We start from the raw sequence: 17846 nt of genomic DNA, 5'->3' as shown, positions 1-17846 counted from the left end.
ATTAGATGAACACAGAACATTTAACCTCAACATTTTACATGTGGGACCTTTTTCTGGTATTGATGCATGGATTTGTTTTTGTGACACAAAACATTGCGTAGGTCCCGTCTACCGCTATCTGATGTTAATTCATCTGAGAGCATGTTTTCTCTGATCTTCAGGTTGTGCAGGATGTGTGGATGTGTTTGCGTTTTACATTAGTTTGGCCAGCTGCACGCATTCCTGTGCTGTTACATCGTCATCTCTATCTTCCTATTACGTCACATCTGAATGAACTTGAGATGGGTTTTTGGCTGAGCCTTGTTAATGCCCTGCACCTGTCGCTCTCCAACCTGAATACTGCCAGTCCGCTCAGAACAGTCTGAGGACACCTAACTGAAACACAAACATATCTGTACACCGACAAATCAAACTAGTACGCCATTATTGTCAGTCAGTTATGAGAGGCCCAACACTTTAAATAGAATATCACTATCTCGTTGCCTAAATGATGTTTGAAAGGACATTATCTGTTGACCAAATCACATCCGTGTTCACAGGTGAATAAAGTCTGAGAATTACACTTTCATACTTTATACTGAAGTATGATGCTGTGGCCACATTGCTGCCTCAGAAATCCTTCATTCTACGTAATGAACGTTTGTGTTTGAGGCAGTAATTCTATCCTACAGATACAGACTCTGCCATTGTGCATTTCCTGAATATACAATGAAAACATGATTTAAAAATGCAATGATTTGCAATTCTCATAAACCCATATTTAATTGAAAATAGACTAAAGACTTTTAAATTCTACAGAGATTTCTGCAGATTATCTGAACCTTTTAATGAGTTTAAGTATTGTAGATGATGATGTTGATGAACGTGTTTGCTGGATTCAAATTCAAAAAGCATATATTTTACATAAAACAATACAATTTCTCCGTTTCAGCACTTGATATGTTGTCTTCAGTCTATTTGCAAATAAATAAGGGTTTATGAGATTTGCAAATCATTGCATTCTCTTTTTATTTACATTTTACACAGCGTCCCAACTTTTTCGGAAATGGGGTTGTATATAATAACAAAAGCTGTCATGTTAAAAATAAACAGGCATAACAGAGAAGACACCTAAATCACAAGTGAACAGAGGGTGCCTGATTTTAAGAACATATAGGTTTTTTATTATGTCTTTTAAAAAAGACAACCTCTGCTTCTATTTTGAAGTGTCGGAGAAATCCAAAGGCCTGATGCAAATATATGTGTATGTGTGCCACTGAAACTGTGTACATATCAGGGCAGAAATATGCACACTCATTATTTTCATCACATATAGAGTCTTGATGATGTCAGTACACATAACCTGTTCAGCAGGAAGTTGTTTTTTTGTGTTGCCAGCATCATTCATTTATCACATGGACTTGATAATTGTCATTCGTTCTGACATCTTCATCATCACTGATTTAGTTTGTAGCAGTCATATCAAAACTGCACAATAAATGATAAATAAAGACAATCCTAACACAGTGAAATGAAATGATACCTACAATATAAATAATGATAAGACATGTGATCACACAACTGTAAATGTGACACTTTTTGTCTGTTGTTTTAGAGGGACTTTAGGCTTGCATGTTCCAAATTGCTTTGCAAACGGTAAAATTGGCTTCTAGCCTAAATTTTCATTTTTGATTTCTGCCTTCAACCATTCTGTCATTCACTTTGTCACCCTTAGATTACTAAAACAAGGTGTGTCCTCTGGGCTGAAGTATCACTGTTCTCTGTGTTGTTTATGTTTGGAAAATAAAGTATTGCTGGATTAGTTTTTGTGTGCATCCTTCATATAGTAGAAGTAGCCCCTATTGTTGATGCTTTTGAGGGCGGATTTGATCCAGTCTCCCTTTGACTTCACCCTTTTTTTTGTTTTTATGATGCAGACAGATAATAACATGTAGATATTATTCCCATCCTCTCAAAGCATTTGAATCAAAGGGTATGTAACAAGTGATTAGTGAATAATGTTAGCCATCTTTATTTTCTTCACATCAACTTTGCACAGGCTGGGATTTGATCAATTCAAGTAAACATGTTACCAGTACTAAGGATGAATTCAACAAAGATTTAAAAAAAAAAAAAAAAAAAAAAAAAGGTTCTTACATTTTTTTCCTAAATCCACAGATCATCCAGAAGCCTTCTCATGATCTGAAGCAACAGTTGTCCAACTACTCCAAACGGGTGGCGGGCTCCGTCACTGAGCTCATCCAGGCTGCCGAGGCCATGAAAGGTATCTTGATCTTTGACCTCTAACAACAGATAGCAAGACAATTCTACAGTTCTCAGGGTGTCTCTGCTTTTTCTCAATTTGCAATCTAATGGCGACAGTGTGCTTATTGGTCTGACTTATAAGGATCACCCAACAGCTGTAAGCCTCGAGCTTTGATCTTGATAGTAAGAAGTTCGTTCATGTTAATTTCTCCTTATTTATGATATCAAATATTACATTCTAATATAATTAGAAGTAGAGAGCAAAGACCTCCACTGAGGCCAATAGTCCATTCTTATATAATATTCAAATCTGCAACAAACATGTCCGGACAAATTTCCAAAACTATTAGAATGATGTAGAGATAGAGAAACCACTTTCCCAGAGTTGTCCATAATGACTACTTGCTTTATTGAGTAAGTACAGACCCGCAGTACCCAGAGGATTTCTGCAACCTGGATACTGAAGCCTGATTAGCTACACTTAGCTGGAGAGAGAAGTAGAAGCACAGGCAGAGAGAGGAGGAAGCTAACTGACAGCTGGCGGACCTCAAATGACACTTTACCTGTAGAAATAGAAATTTAGCAAAACAGCTTCGTTAGTTGATGTTAAAATTCAACGTTTTCCACTGGACAGAGATTTATGCTGTGTTCTAAATGACAAACTTCCCTCTGTACACTAACTAATAGTGCTCCTCCATTTCAGGACTCTGTAGAGCAGGAGGTTAGTGTTGTGCACTGACAGGAAATGACCTCATCATGTGACCACATCACCCTCCAAAATATCTTTAATTATTTTACCCAGAAATCAGTGTGTTTTTGTGTCCTCTGTTTAACACTCAGTAAACACACTGATTCTTCTGTCCAGCAGCAGCAGTGGAAAAGAAACATGTTGTGTTCAGGAACAGCTGCAGCTTCCTCACACACTTACTTCGATCACATCTAGATTACATCTGGAACACAAGTAGAACATCTGGAACAAAGTGTAGAACATCTGGAACACAAGTACAACATCTGGAACACAAGTAGAAACTCTGGAACACAAGTAGAACATCTGGAACACAAGTAGAAACTGGAACACAAGCAGAACATCTGGAACACAAGTAGAACATCTGGAACACTAGTACACCATCTGGAACACAAGTACAACATCTGGAACACAAGTAGAAACTCTGGAACACAAGTAGAACATCTAGAACACTAGTACACAATCTGGAACACAAGTACAACATCTGGAACACTAGTACACAATCTGGAACACAAGTAGAAACTCTGGAACACAAATACAACATCTGGAACACAAGTACAGCATCTGGAACACAAGTAGAAACTCTGGAACACAAATACAACATCTGGAACACAAGTACAACATCTGGAACACAAGTAGAAACTCTGGAACACAAGCAGAACATGTGGAACACAAGTACAACATCTGGAACACCAGTAGAACATCTGGAACACAAGTACAACATCTGGAACACAGCATTAGTGTTGGTGTAATACAATATTGTGTATGCACTGAGATGAATCTGTAAACAGCATCACATTACAATGCAATGGCAATAGGAAGCTACACAATACGCATCTGGTACGCCACATGTCCTATCTCCATCACATGTCCTATCTCCATCACATGTCATATCTCTATCACATGTCCTATCTCTGCCACATGTCCTATCTCTATCATATGTCCTATCTCTATCACATGTCCTATCTCTATCACGTCCTATCTCTGTCACATGTCCTATCTCTGTCACATGTCCTATCTCTGTCACATGTCCTATCTCTGTCACATGTCCTATCTCTATCACACGTCCTATCTCTATCACATGTCCTATCTCTGCCACATGTCCTATCTCTATCATATGTCCTATCTCTATCACATGTCCTATCTCTATCACGTCCTATCTCTATCACGTTCTATCTCTATCACGTTCTATCTCTATCACATGTCCTATCTCTATCACGTCCTATCTCTGTCACATGTCCTATCTCTGTCACATGTCCCATCTCTATCACATGTCCTATCGCTTTCACACGTCCTATCTCTATCACACGTCCTATCTCTATCACATGTCCTATCTCTGTCACATGTCCTATCTTTATCACATGTCCTATCTCTGTCACATGTTCTATCTCTATCACATCCTATCTCTATCACATGTCCTATCTCTATCACATTCTATCTCTATCACGTCCTATCTCTATCACATGTCCTATCTCTATCACATGTCCTATCTCTGTCACATGTCCTATCTCTATCACATGTTCTATCTCTATCACATGTCCTATCTCTATCACATGTTCTATCTCTATCACATGTTCTATCTCTGTCACATGTTCTATCTCTGTTACATGTTCTATATCTATCACATGTTCTATCTCTATCACATGTCCTATCTCTGTCACATGTCCTATCTCTATCACATGTCCTATCTCTGTCACATGTCCTATCTCTGTCACATGTCCTATCTCTATCACATGTCCCTGACAAAAAAAATTATTGGCTCTGCTTATGATTCAGATCTGCTCAAAACATGTTCTGGGTTCTGTCTTGACCCATGCGGCACCCTTCCACCAAGTTTCATGAAACAAGATGATGCTTGTTGTTTTTCTATACTACTGACAAACAAAAACAATGAAACATTTATAGAGGAATATTACAGATTTACAAGCCACTAAGAATAAAACTTCAGATTTTGACTTGATGCCCCAAATAGAAATATCTACTGAGGCAGATAGGAACGCCTATCAGACATGCTCCAGGTTTTATATAGAGCTCTCCATGCAAATGAGCCCTGGCAGTAATTTGGAGGAGGATTAGTTAAATACCCTCTTTAGAGTTCTACAGTTTCACACAGCTCTCTTCTGGGATCACCCTCCTCAGTACAAATTACATTAAACTCAAGACAATTTCATGAATGCATCATCTGTCAAGGAGGGAACGTCATCCTCGGAGCTCTATGTTGCCGATTCATATTCCTCTGCTCCAGTTCGAGAGGACATTTGCTGTTACTGAATCCTGCTTAAGGTGCTTCCATTCTAGAGGTGGCGTGAATAAGACACCCCAGTGGCTCTGAGAGATGAAAGCTCGATGACTGATGTGCAGGATTGGGACTCAGGACAGGATTTTGATCTAATCCAAATCCAGCATCAAATTCACCTATCTACTGTGAATTCCTTCAAACACCCTCTCCAGTTCTTCCAGATTCATCCTTCTGCAAGTCATTAATAGCTCAAACATTCTGTTGAGATTTGTTATCATCCTTTGTTGGCAGAGGGCAACGACATCTCCGTTTTTACAGCCTAATTAATCACCAGAAGAAAAATAAACCAACAAAAAATATAAATTCTGATGCAATGAAATGGCACCTTTCTAACTTTTATATCTTCTGTTTAAACAAACAATGATGCAGTATTACTATATTAGGTTGATATAATATGAGGAGGAATTGTATAACTGACTGGACAACGGAAGGAAGGACTTCCTGTGATGTTGAGTGGAGCATTGAGTCATTCTTCGTCTCTGGCTGAATGTTCTCTCCTCTGGTTAATCAAAACACTCTGCATAGGTTGGGAGACGTTGTCCATGTCCTCTTTGACACTGCAGGCTGACTGTCCAGCTCCAGGACTGAGCTGGTTGACTCACTAAGTTCGCTGAGTCTTTTGGTGTTGTCCAACTCTGAGGCTTTTTCAGCCTAAGAGTTGTACAATTTTGTACAAATCACAAAAGACTCATAAAACATTGACAGCCTGATGCCACAAACATTGAAAGACTGGTTCCATAAACGACAGTCGTTGCAGAACTTAGATAGGTGGCAGATCTCCTTGTTCATACCCGAGTGTGCAGGGTAAAGAGGAAAGTCTAAAAACACCGTTCCGAAGCTGCACATGCTCAGGACGACCGGGAAGGTTCGTCCATCCTGCACAACACAGGAGGTGGCCGTCATCCTCATCCTCAGCAGTGCAGGCTGAATGGTGCAAAAAAGGGCAGGAGAATTTTTTTTTTTAAACACAACAGCGTCCCTTGGCCTTTCCCAGTTGGTGTGCAGGGAGGCATTGAGGAGCAGGTATATCATGCCGATTGCATTTCTGATGGCAACATGAAAATTCACACTGTTCATGAACGATATGAGGAACATGACTCAGTAGTTTAAGGTGTGACTCTGGCCTCAAAATGATCGAGTATCTTCGATATGTGTTGCAACAACAGCAGCTTCATCACATAACTTTAAAGGACTTAAAAGGATGTCGTACTAATGTCCTGCCACAGGGCAGTGGTGTCCAAATTTAAGTTAAATGAGAATCTTAACAGAGACACAAGAGGTTCAACAAATATATCTTTTAACGTTAAAAGAAATGTACAACTGTCTCTGGGAAGGATATTTTAAAGATGCAGCCTCTGCTTTCTTCTGAGGGTGGGTTGCTCCTGTGGAATACAATGTCAGTGTTTTTAGGGTGAAAATAAGCCAATGCTATTTGTGTTTGGTGCAGGCACAGAGTGGGTTGACCCTGAGGATCCCACTGTCATCGCAGAGAATGAGCTGTTGGGAGCGGCAGCGGCTATTGAAGCCGCTGCCAAGAAACTGGAGCAGCTGAGGCCAAGGACCAAACCCAAGGTGAGAGGGCTTTTTAGAGAGCACAAGCATTCACACCGGGCTTGTTAACCTCGGTACAGGGCCACATGCGCTGTGTGTGGGTGTGTGTTACACGTCTTCTGCGTTAGCTCTTCACACCATGAATGATGGATGTCCCACAGACCTTAACCTGTTGACCTTTCAATTATTGTCCTGCTCAGAGTGCTTGTGATCACCAGCTTGTCCCCAGTTAGTAAATAAGGACGGTGTCTTTTTGTCTGTGTCATTGTCTTGTCTACAGTTGATTGTCTGTTGGTTTCCCTCTCTTGTCAACAGGAGGCCGATGAGAGCCTGAACTTTGAGGAGCAGATTCTGGAGGCTGCCAAGTCTATTGCAGCTGCCACCAGCGCTCTGGTCAAAGCTGCTTCAGCAGCACAGAGGGAGCTGGTAGCTCAAGGGAAGGTACGAGGTTGATCTGTTTACTTATAAAAAGCATTCTGCACAAATACACAAATAAGATCTACATAAATAATATTAAGTGAGTTTCTCCAGTGCTGCTCATCACAATTTGCTTCTAAAAAAATCAACAACCACTAGTCAATTCTTTGAGCACATTTCTTTCCCCACCAAAAACTGCTGAATGAAATTCACTGAAGGAAAAGATTGCAGTTTTAGGATACTGCCTGTCAAAAATAATCTATTGTAGAATCTAATTTAATTTCTTCCACTTCAGGTTTGAATCACAGATGATTGTTTCATGCGAGATGTTTGGGACAATTTTCCAAAAGATTAATTTGCCCATCAATGTCATTTAAAATCAACAGTGTGTTTTGCACATTTTACACTTTTGATATCCATTGATGTTTAAGCAACATTCATGTCCTAATAAAACCAATGAACTGAGTTCGTTGTCATGTCTTTTCAGGTGGGAGCGATCCCAGCCAACGCAGTCGATGACGGACAATGGTCTCAGGGGCTGATTTCAGCTGTAAGTCTTTTCTCCTCAAGCTTTATTTTAAGAACTTTCGTAACGATTAGTAAAACTTCTTAACCTTCGATGCCTTCGGCTCATCAGGCTCGAATGGTTGCTGCAGCAACCAACAACCTGTGCGAGGCAGCTAACTCTGCAGTGCAGGGACACGCCAGCGAGGAGAAGCTCATCTCATCAGCCAAGCAGGTGGCTGCCTCCACCGCTCAGCTGCTGGTGGCCTGCAAGGTGAAGGCTGACCAGGACTCCCAGACCATGAAGAGGCTCCAGGTCAGCACTGCATGTTAATGTCCATATACCTGCTTCACACACCGATCCATGGCTGGGTACTGTAGTGTCCGGGGATCCAATGGTTTCAGGGAAGTTCAGGAAAATATCCGGCAATTTTAAAAAGTATTTTTCAAACAGGGAAAGTCATGGAATATCATAGCCTAGTGCGAACCAGAACCCATTGTCCCCCCGCAAAATTAGTTAATTTGAACCAATCAGCATGCACTGAAACCCTCTGCCACTGCTGCTCACACCTACGGCCCGTGTCCACCAGTGTTTTTTTTCCCTGAGAACAGCATATTTAAAAATTGTTTTAATGAATGCCAGCAGCTTGCTGAAGTGCTGAGCTTTCATTCTGCGCTGACCGTTGATTGTCGACGGGTTTTTTTCCGGTCAGCGAGAGATTGCACTGCCTCTTGTCACTGTCACCAGCCATCCAATCACAGTGAAGGAGGTGCGGGACAAACACAGTTAACCACCAACACTGCTCACTGATTGGTCCGTCCTTGGGAGTGACTGTGCAACGCTAATATGAGCCGAGTCACCAGACTATATTTACAGCAAAGAAAACCGAAGCTGTGAGCCACAGTCGGCGCACATTTGAGTTGCCATTAATCAAAATGTAATATTTTCCATATATGTAGTTATAACGTTAGTTAGCCAGTTATCGTCACTGTGATTGTTTGGTGGCATGAGGCCGGGAACACACTGTCTGGGTGGTGTGTGTGTGTGTTACCTGTTGCTGCGTGGTGTCATTGGATTAGGTCCAAGCTAAAATATACACGGAAACCAAATATATAATCAGAGCAAAAAGCTCTGATTATATATTATTAGGCTCTAATTATGTCATGATGACACTTTTCCCCGCTGCTCTCTCTCTCTGTATCACTTCTCTCCGGTTGAGTTCGTGAGTTGCTCTGAACGCGGTAAACACAAACCATGTCTGATTTTTGGTTACAACTCATCACTTGTCGTACCTCAAAAATACGATACTGATGGCCATAATCAAAGAGAAACTCATTGACTCAATGGTAGAAGCTGCAGTCGGTGTAGATAACACACACACACACACACACACACACACACACACACACACACACACACACACACACACACACACACACACACACACACACACACACACACACACACACACAACCAAGCTGCAGTTAGCCACACGCCGGGCAGGCCTCAGTAGTCAATGACAGAAATAGAAAATGTCGATTTTTAGGTTGGGAGTAATTACCTTCATTGTCAGATAAATTCTTTCCCTCTGCAACCAGTATTTAAACGTGTATTTCATTTCTTTCATTGTCATGGAAGGTGCATGTGCAGCCCGGTTTCACTAGAACTGTTGCTATTTCTTGTCTGCTCAGCACTTCCATTCATTAGAGGTCATGAAATTTCTGCTTTTTAGTCAGTGAAAGTTAGGAAAAGTTTGACATTTGACTCGGAGTGGGAACCCTGAATGTCAATGTGGCACTTCGGAACATCTTAGTTCGTTCTTTACCAACACAACTGAGATGAAAGTGAACTCAGTCACCCCCAAAAAATGTATATCATCACAAGAGTGAACAAAAATGTCAAATGACAGAAGGTGGCATTCATTTGTTGTCCAATGTCACTTCCACAGCTGTAGTTTATCTTACAACTGTATTGATTCTGTACCGAGGAAAACCCCGGATCCATTGATGTTTTAGTATTTACCCACTTGGCTTAATACACCTCCAGGAGTGAACATGACATCGATGGACTGGTCAGTTCTGGAGAAGGTTGTAGAACCGAGCAGACAAAGTCTGGATACAGAAAGCAATATCAGTAATGGAGAGAACAATGACACCAAAACCAAGTTTCAAGTGACAATCTGGCAAAATGAGATGAGCGATGAGAGTTTTAAATACTGCAAAGTAATAAAAGGAGTCAAAAACACATGATGTCTTTGGGGAAACGGAGCTGGGACTCGACTACGAAGCAGGATTTACAGTTAGCGAGGGAACTTAACTTTAAAACTCTTGTTTTTTAGTTTTTTTAGGGTTACAGGTGGTTCACTTCTGACCAGGATACATCGCCCTGCAAACTATGCTGCAGATCCGTTCGAGATAATAGACCATAAAAGCAGTCTATAAAAACACCCCCTACCACGCCCACCTTTTGTGTTGCGTTTGTTTGAGTTGGAGTCAATTTCTCGACTATTAAGTCCGAGGTTAAGTCCGTCGTCCTGCTTCATCAGACTGACATCTGATGTCGGCAAACGCGTTGTGAAATGTGTGACCGGATCCGTATTAACGATTCAGACCTGTAATCACGACAGTAATTGCTACAGGAACAATAACATTAGTCATGCTTGCAACAGCTGAGGTTGTCGGAGAGCACGCAGAGTTTATTGATATTAATAGGCCGGCTTTTGAACGTTTAGGGTTACAGGTGAGCTGCGTGATTTGTACCGCTGCTACATAAGGATTAGCATGTTCTATATTTAGCACAGGAAATAGTTTCCTTTTACATACAGCTTTCATTTCAGTATTTTTAAAGAGGTACGCCAGAGATTTATCATGATAGTAATGTAAAGTCGAGGAACTTACAAGAGAGCTGTAGAGGCTTTTAGTCTCTCGTCACTGGATCCTGCATTTTCTCACATCAACACAATTAGTTTTTGAACGTTTGCCTGGTAAATGTTAAAACCTCCATAGAGATGATATTTCTATGACATCATCAGGATTTGTTTTTCAAAATTAAATGCACATTTCTGCTAAAAAGATGTTCTATATTTTTCTCATTCCACTCCACTGACTCGATAGAAACAACCCGTCCATCCAGGAAGCTGCCATCTTGTGATCGTATTGATTTAAGCACATTCAACCAAAGGGTTTGCAATTTTGCAAAATTCTCACAATTTCATAGCAGGAGCTCCACTTGAAGGCATTTTGCCACAAAGTTACAATTTCCAACCAAAAACTTGCTTTATCAATAAAAAAGAAAACCCCTGATTTACAGTTCTTTTGGTTCTTCAACCTCCAACATCAGAACAAACCGCCAGTTGGACTGGAAAAACAGGAAGTGACAGGTTTATTCAAAATCTTCACAAGTTGCATCTAAAAAAACAAAACACTGCTCTATTCAGCATTTGTGATCGTCACAAAAAGATCTTGTTGAGGGACAGAATAATGTAGCAGCGGGGTCGTTGTGACCTTTATGTGAAACTGATGCGGTCAGTTGCGAGGCGTAACAAGTACAAGTATGTCCCGTCACCTCATCCACCCAAAAATAAGGCTTTAAGGCTGCGTGTATGCTAGCTGCGAGCACATCGGCCAGCTCATATTCTCTGATCCAATCAGCAGTGGCTTATCTCCTCCTGTTCTGGGCCTGCAGCTGCCACTGCCGTAATTCCCATACATTTATGTCTAAGAGGAGCTCTGGAAACAATCCACCCGTCTACCCACGGCACCAAGAAGTGGAAACGTTAGCCCAGATCTACGATTACACCAGCAGCGTTTGCTTCTTTGCCGTGATGCTTTTTAAGTGCTGAATAATGTATAGCGCTGTCTTCCACCCTGAGTCACCAGTTTATGTTGTACAATATAGTCATATAATCTTCATTAAAATCATAACAGGCAAACCGAGAGGTTGTTTGAAATAAAGCTGACGATGGCCGAACAAGAGACTTTAGCCAATGAAGAGCTTATATTTAGGAATTCGTTCCATTTTAAAGAAGCCAAGGAGGAGTAGGAACACCCCCCTACGAAGTGAGATGGTTTCTGGGTTTGTCTGGGAGGGTTTAACTCTGTCTGACTAACCAGGCTGTACAACTCCAAAAAGAGAAGCAGACAATACAAGTACCTGTTGGAGGCTCGGCCTCCTCCGGTTTCAGGTGGTCAGGTGTGTTTCACCAGAACACGTTTCAATACGCAAAACAATATTCACCACGACGACACTTCTTCTCCGGTGATTTATTTTTGTGTGCAACAGTTCTGTTTCGTTTCTTAAATTCCTTCCTGTTTTGTTTTTTTAAACTAATCTTGTTACAGGAGGCGTTCGTCGTCGTCATCTTTAGTGCTACTTTGTCCTTTTACCTTTGCTGTTAGTGATAGTTTTCTTTTTTTTTTCTTTTTTTTTTTGCAACCGTTAACACAACCGGTGTAAAACTAGCCGATGACAGACGGCTGCATCTCCGAGACCGGATCACATATCGGCACATACGACAGCATTAGTGGCTCTGCATGCGTGTTCGGAGCCGGTGGGCCGAGCGCTGCCGGGTAATGGCGTAAAATAACAGCAGTCAACATTGGCGGCGAGTCAAACATATTTTCGTAGTCATTTTTTTGGTGTCTTTGGAAAGCATCATTCATTTAAATACAGACAGGAAGTACGCAACAAAGGTTCTGACAAGCAGGTTTTTTAACGCCGGACCTTCCAGCTGTCGGACGAGTCTCGACCATCTCACAAGCGTCACACCGACCGGATTCAACCTCGTAAAACTTTATGGACAGATTCTGTTTGTTGTCACATTGAAAAACGAGATGACTTTGTCCATCCGGGTTGCAGTAAATGTTAGTTTGTGTACGTGGAACATGAGCAAATAGGTCGTTTTTGTTGATTTAACCTAATGAATGATAATTGTTATTTTCTTTAATGAGTCAGATTCTGTCAGAGCTGTGAGGAGGTGGCGGGTGATGGGATGTGATGATTCAAATTATAACAGGATATTTCTGTGTTCATTCAACAATTCATTTGATTGTGTTTGTTCGGATCAGCCCCAGTAGACACGTCCTGCCACGAAAACAGAGAGCGTTCCAGTTTAGTGACGTCTGTGTAAAGAAGTGATGAAGTTATGTTTTATGAACCAACAGTAACATTCCAGCCAAATATAAACCAGTAGAGGAAGATTAACGAACGTCTGTGCGAGTTCTCTGGCTCGTTTCACCTCGCAGAGCCACAAAAGGAGAAAAAGCTGCCGAGCCGGCCAATGAGACGAGTCCTGTCCGTCCTGTCCGTCCTCGTTGCCTTTTACAGACGTTTTCAAGCACGGAGTCGGAACAAAAAGACTGTTCTGGTTTTCTCTCTGAGGACCGATGGAGGTTTTCATTCCCTTTCCTGGAGTTGCTGTTCAGTCTGTCTCCACATACCAGAAAACACTGAACCACGTTAGAGATATTAGGACATCTTTTCAGCAATGAAGTTATATTCACTACAGCTTTCTTTTATTGTTTTTGTTCAATTAAAAAGAACGAATTAAGCTTCTATTACCTGATTTTTTTTTTCTGGAACTTTCAGAAGGTGACTTTGAGGCCCACTTGTCTTTTTGTGAATTTATTATTTCCAACATTAAAATTCTTTTTTTTGGTTTGTTTCTTCAGGCTGCTGGAAACGCTGTGAAGAGAGCCTCTGATAATCTGGTGAAAGCAGCACAGAAAGCAGCATTTGACGCCCAGGACGACCAGGCCGTTGTGGTCAAGAGTAAGATGGTGGGAGGTATTGCTCAGGTGAGTCACAGGATGTCTCAAATCACATACTGACGTGTATCTGATGTAGCAAACTTACTTTGTGTAGTGTTTGAATTTTGTCGTCTCACTTTTTGGAAATGACCACTTCAAGTTATTTACCTGTATATGAAAGGATATTCATGTTCAAAATAAACATACTAATGGCTTCAATCTCAACAACAGTATAGCGGTGCTCAATTAACAATGAAAAACAAATTCGAAATGAGCATTTTTCTTTTGTTCATAAAATAGTACAACTTTTCAGTTTCAACATTTGATATGTTGTCTTTGGCTTATTTCAAATTAAATGTGTAAATATGATTTTGCAAATCATTCTTTTCCGTTTTTACATTTTTCCACAGCGTCCCAACTTTCTGAGACGGGCTTCTATTAAAAAAATACACTTTAGAACAAATACTATGTTGTTCAAACACATTGCAGTGTACATTTCCAAATCGAATGAACTTTGATTCAGTAACATTAAGGACAGACTTCCACACGGTCCGTTCTTAATGGTTTTTTTATAACGTACAATGACATGAAACTCTGCAAAAATAATGGCTAATTTAACATTACCTCGTGCTTTCTTAATGTCGGCATGAGGCTTGTTAGCCAATGGGGATTATGTTAGCAGCTAACTTCAGATCAGATCAGATAAATGACCTCTGACACTTTGCTTTGGCACGTTGAGCGTTCCCAAAGCTTTAACCGTAGTTTTGGGCTCTTGACTGACTGCCGATAACGAGGAGCTTAAACTAACGGACAATAATCATATTTTGACACACGTGTGAGTTTGAAGCTGGTGTTTGCTCGGTGAACTGACCGACCGCGTTGCGTTGCAGATCATCGCCGCTCAGGAGGAGATGCTGCGGAAAGAAAGGGAGCTGGAAGAAGCCAGGAAAAAGCTGGCCATGATCAGACAGCAACAGTACAAGTTCCTTCCCACGGAGCTGCGAGAGGACGGCCAGGAACAGTGAAACTGTGCGCCAACACCTTCTCGAGCAAAAGTTGATCTTTGGAAAGCTCAGGACCTTCCAGTCGCTCGCGCTTCAGTACAAACATAGCATTCGGCAGACTGACTCCAATCCTACAATGTTTATCAATCAGTGTTTGATTCTAGTCAAAAGTAAACCAAAGTATCATCCATTTCAATAATACTGAGATATATTTGTGCTTGTGATTATACAGTATGATCCTATACTTTTCAATATATGTCACTTTCTGCATATTTTTTTTTTCACGTTTGTATCAACATAGTGTGGCTTTGTAAAAATAACAAAGTCTTGCCAGTAAATTCTGCCTCACTGTTAGAACTGGGCTGTTACATCATAGAGACAATGGCAAGCAGAATTTATGCTTCTATGCCAATTATGCATAATCTATGCAAATTTCCTATGCAGATGTGTGTGTGTGTGTGTGTGTGTGTGTGTGTGTGTGTGTGTGTGTGTGTGTGTGTGTGTGTGTGTGTGTGTGTGTGTGTGTGTGTGTGTGTGTGTGTGTGTGTGAACAAAGACTCAGAGCCTTGAGCTTTAGTTTCACGTTGATAGTTCATTGTGAAGCAACGTCGGTGGTCACATGACGGTGATGATATTATTTTACTTGTCATACTGTTTAAATCTGAAATAAGAATAACAATATTAAATGTTGCAAGTTTTAAGTTTAGATTTGGAAACAATAATTCTGCGATGGAACAAATCAAAGTGCAAAAAAAAAAAAATCATTATTTTTGTTTAACAAATGTGCTATAAAATGTATAAAAAAAAAAAAAAGGTATCCTCCAATAAGTTGCTTTGTTTTTTTTTGTGATAGTATTTAGACCTGGATTACATCAGAAGACTTGTTTGTATAATGATTATAAAGCCATATATATAATTTCCAAATATTTAACATCAGATTGGTTGTATTTGGGTTCCCAGTGTTTATTGACCCACTCCAGTAAACTCTTTGTTCGTGCCAAAATTATTGTCTGACGCATTTTGCCATTTTCTATAGAAGTTCTGTCACAGTAATGATGCTGGTCTGAGGTATTCACGGACATCTCGGCTTACTAACTATTTCCTGTTAGGTATTACCAAAGGGTCCAAATGTTAGCGTACTCTCGTAGTATATAATGATTTTGTCAAGTATAGTTATCTGATACCATTTACCCATAAAGTGCACTTAATTCATAACTCTTTTCAGTGTATTATCACATGATTTAAATCTACCCTCACACCACAAAGTGGCTATTCACATTTACATCTTTAGAATTAACTTCTGGAGAAAATGGCTGTAACCATACAAACTCTTTTTTTTCTTGTGTTCACATGTTGACTTTTACCTTTTTATAACTATAATGCGGGTGCACAGTAGTACCATCTGATGCGCACTGTAACACATTTATATTCAATAAAGCCAGTGTTCAGTAAAACCATTGAGATTCCTTTCTTAACACTGTCGGAGGTTTCTCAACAAGTGAAGCTTTCTACCTTTTTGAAAGTATTGAAGAGTTACAGTCATGTGTAATTGGGGGAAACATACTGTATATTGTGTGCATAAAACAGGAGTTCAAAACATGTTAATTTCTGAGTAAAATGACCAAATAAAGCTAGCAGTTGTGTTTGTGGGTGGTACATTCAAATGTTGTCATTGTCTTTTTTTAGGTCAGTGCACAAGAGCTATTTTTGATCAGACAGCAATACTCGAAATACTCTGTTGAAATTCACACACTGCATGAGTAATTGTGAGCTATGCTAGTTTGCACTGTACTAGCCTAAATGTAAATGTACGAAACAGAAGATTTCAAAGTGAGATAGCAATGGTCCTCGAGTAGAAACGATAATCCCCAAATCTGAAAGATATCATATCTCCTCTGTCACATATCAGCGGGCTGCTCAGATACATAATGTACCTCTTACACTACTTACATTACCGCTTTGCTTTGAATTCACCTCACCTGACCTGAAAGCACCTAACACAACTTCACCGCTTGTCCTTGTGCTGGACACACTTACAGTTTGGCTCTATAATGTCAGAATATATGTTGACACCAATGGGAGAAGCAAGATGGTGGATGCGTCAAATAAATTGAAGTAATGTCATTATATTTTCTTTTATTTATTGAACAATTTGTTGGTGCTAAGATTTAGATTTGATCTGTAAATGTATTTGTTTTTTTTCTTAATTTATTTAGATTTCTACTTTCATATATAGAAAAAAACCATTCATTCACTCACCTCACCATCTATGATTGTAACAAATGTTAAAGCACAAATATGATTGTGTTTGAACGTACAAACCGCAGCAGATGTAAGATAATGAGTCAATGCTGCCTTTCATACTGCAATTCTTTTGACCACCTTGTTTCCATGCTTACTTCACTTGCTCTAAATGACAGCAGGACCAACACCTTCTCATTCACTGAGAGGTTTGTAAAAGATAGAGATTAGAGAAATAGATATCGCGTGTTTTCATTTTCTGACAGTGTTTTTTCACTTTCATCTTTTCAATTTTATACATTCAGTTTGTACATTGTCAAAAAGCAATGTTGATATACTATATATATATATATATATATATACATATATATATACATATATATATATATATATATATATATATATATATATATATATATATATACATATATATATATATATATATATATATATATATATACACACACACACATACATACATATATATACACACACATACATACACATATATATACATATATATTTATAAACCGTTGAAGGAAATCACAGTAAGTATGTAAGTTTTTTTCCATGGATATTTCGGATGTGATTTGAAGTGGGGGTTTTCCTATCACCTTTACTGATTTCCCAGGTGGAGAATTTTGTCGCATCGGCAAATGGAAAGACGTGATTATTGTCACATAGACAGACGTCACGCAACAGACTGGACAACTTTCGCTGCCTAAATATGGGCAACGACCCGTGCGGATCCACACTGCAAAAAAACAAGTCTGTGGCGCGTGCTAGCTGGTATCCCATCCTCGAGCTCTCCCCGAAGCCGCTCAGACCAGCAGCACGCTCTTTCCTGTCACAGACTGACTTGTCTTTCTGGATAACCGAGCACATTTTCTCCTTCTGCTCAGACCCTAACTGAAGAAACATGGAGGCCATCAAGAAGAAAATGCAGATGTTGAAGCTGGATAAGGAGAACGCGATAGACCGTGCAGAGCAGGCAGAGGGGGACAAAAAGGGAGCAGAGGACAAATGCAAACAGGTAGGATGGAGGTCCGACACTTTCCTTCAACGGTTTCACCGTGGAAGCCCGAAAAACAAA

At 40.1% G+C, this 17846-nt stretch overlaps 3 protein-coding genes across 3 annotated transcripts in view; 2 read left to right on the top strand and 1 right to left on the bottom strand.

Annotated features, from left to right (window-relative positions):
* tln1 (talin 1) overlaps positions 1–16176 on the top strand; it is a 92638-nt gene extending 76462 nt beyond the window's left edge. Inside the window, exons 51-57 of the mRNA XM_069725601.1 lie at positions 2158–2263; positions 6736–6860; positions 7155–7280; positions 7744–7806; positions 7894–8076; positions 13431–13556; positions 14399–16176. Coding sequence (XP_069581702.1) covers positions 2158–2263; positions 6736–6860; positions 7155–7280; positions 7744–7806; positions 7894–8076; positions 13431–13556; positions 14399–14533 — 864 coding nt within the window. The 3' untranslated portion in view covers positions 14534–16176. The remainder of the gene's footprint in view (positions 1–2157; positions 2264–6735; positions 6861–7154; positions 7281–7743; positions 7807–7893; positions 8077–13430; positions 13557–14398) is intronic.
* LOC138637126 (stonustoxin subunit beta-like) overlaps positions 1–17846 on the bottom strand; it is a 121783-nt gene that overhangs the window by 56464 nt on the left and 47473 nt on the right. The gene's annotated exons all lie outside the window — the stretch shown is intronic.
* The window catches only part of tpm2 (tropomyosin 2 (beta)), a 30219-nt gene continuing 29898 nt past the window's right edge, over positions 17526–17846 (top strand). Inside the window, exon 1 of the mRNA XM_069725603.1 lies at positions 17526–17786. Within this exon, the coding sequence (XP_069581704.1) occupies positions 17673–17786 (114 nt within the window). The 5' untranslated portion in view covers positions 17526–17672. The remainder of the gene's footprint in view (positions 17787–17846) is intronic.

The sequence above is a fragment of the Brachyistius frenatus genome, unplaced genomic scaffold (assembly GCF_029030835.1).
Source record: "Brachyistius frenatus isolate BFR_SWC_R1_liver_20210118 unplaced genomic scaffold, ASM2903083v1 Contig_433, whole genome shotgun sequence".
Classification (NCBI taxonomy): Eukaryota; Metazoa; Chordata; class Actinopteri; family Embiotocidae; genus Brachyistius; species Brachyistius frenatus.
The sequence above is the reverse complement of the archived record's forward strand: the minus strand, read 5'-3'. Positions and strand labels throughout refer to the sequence as shown.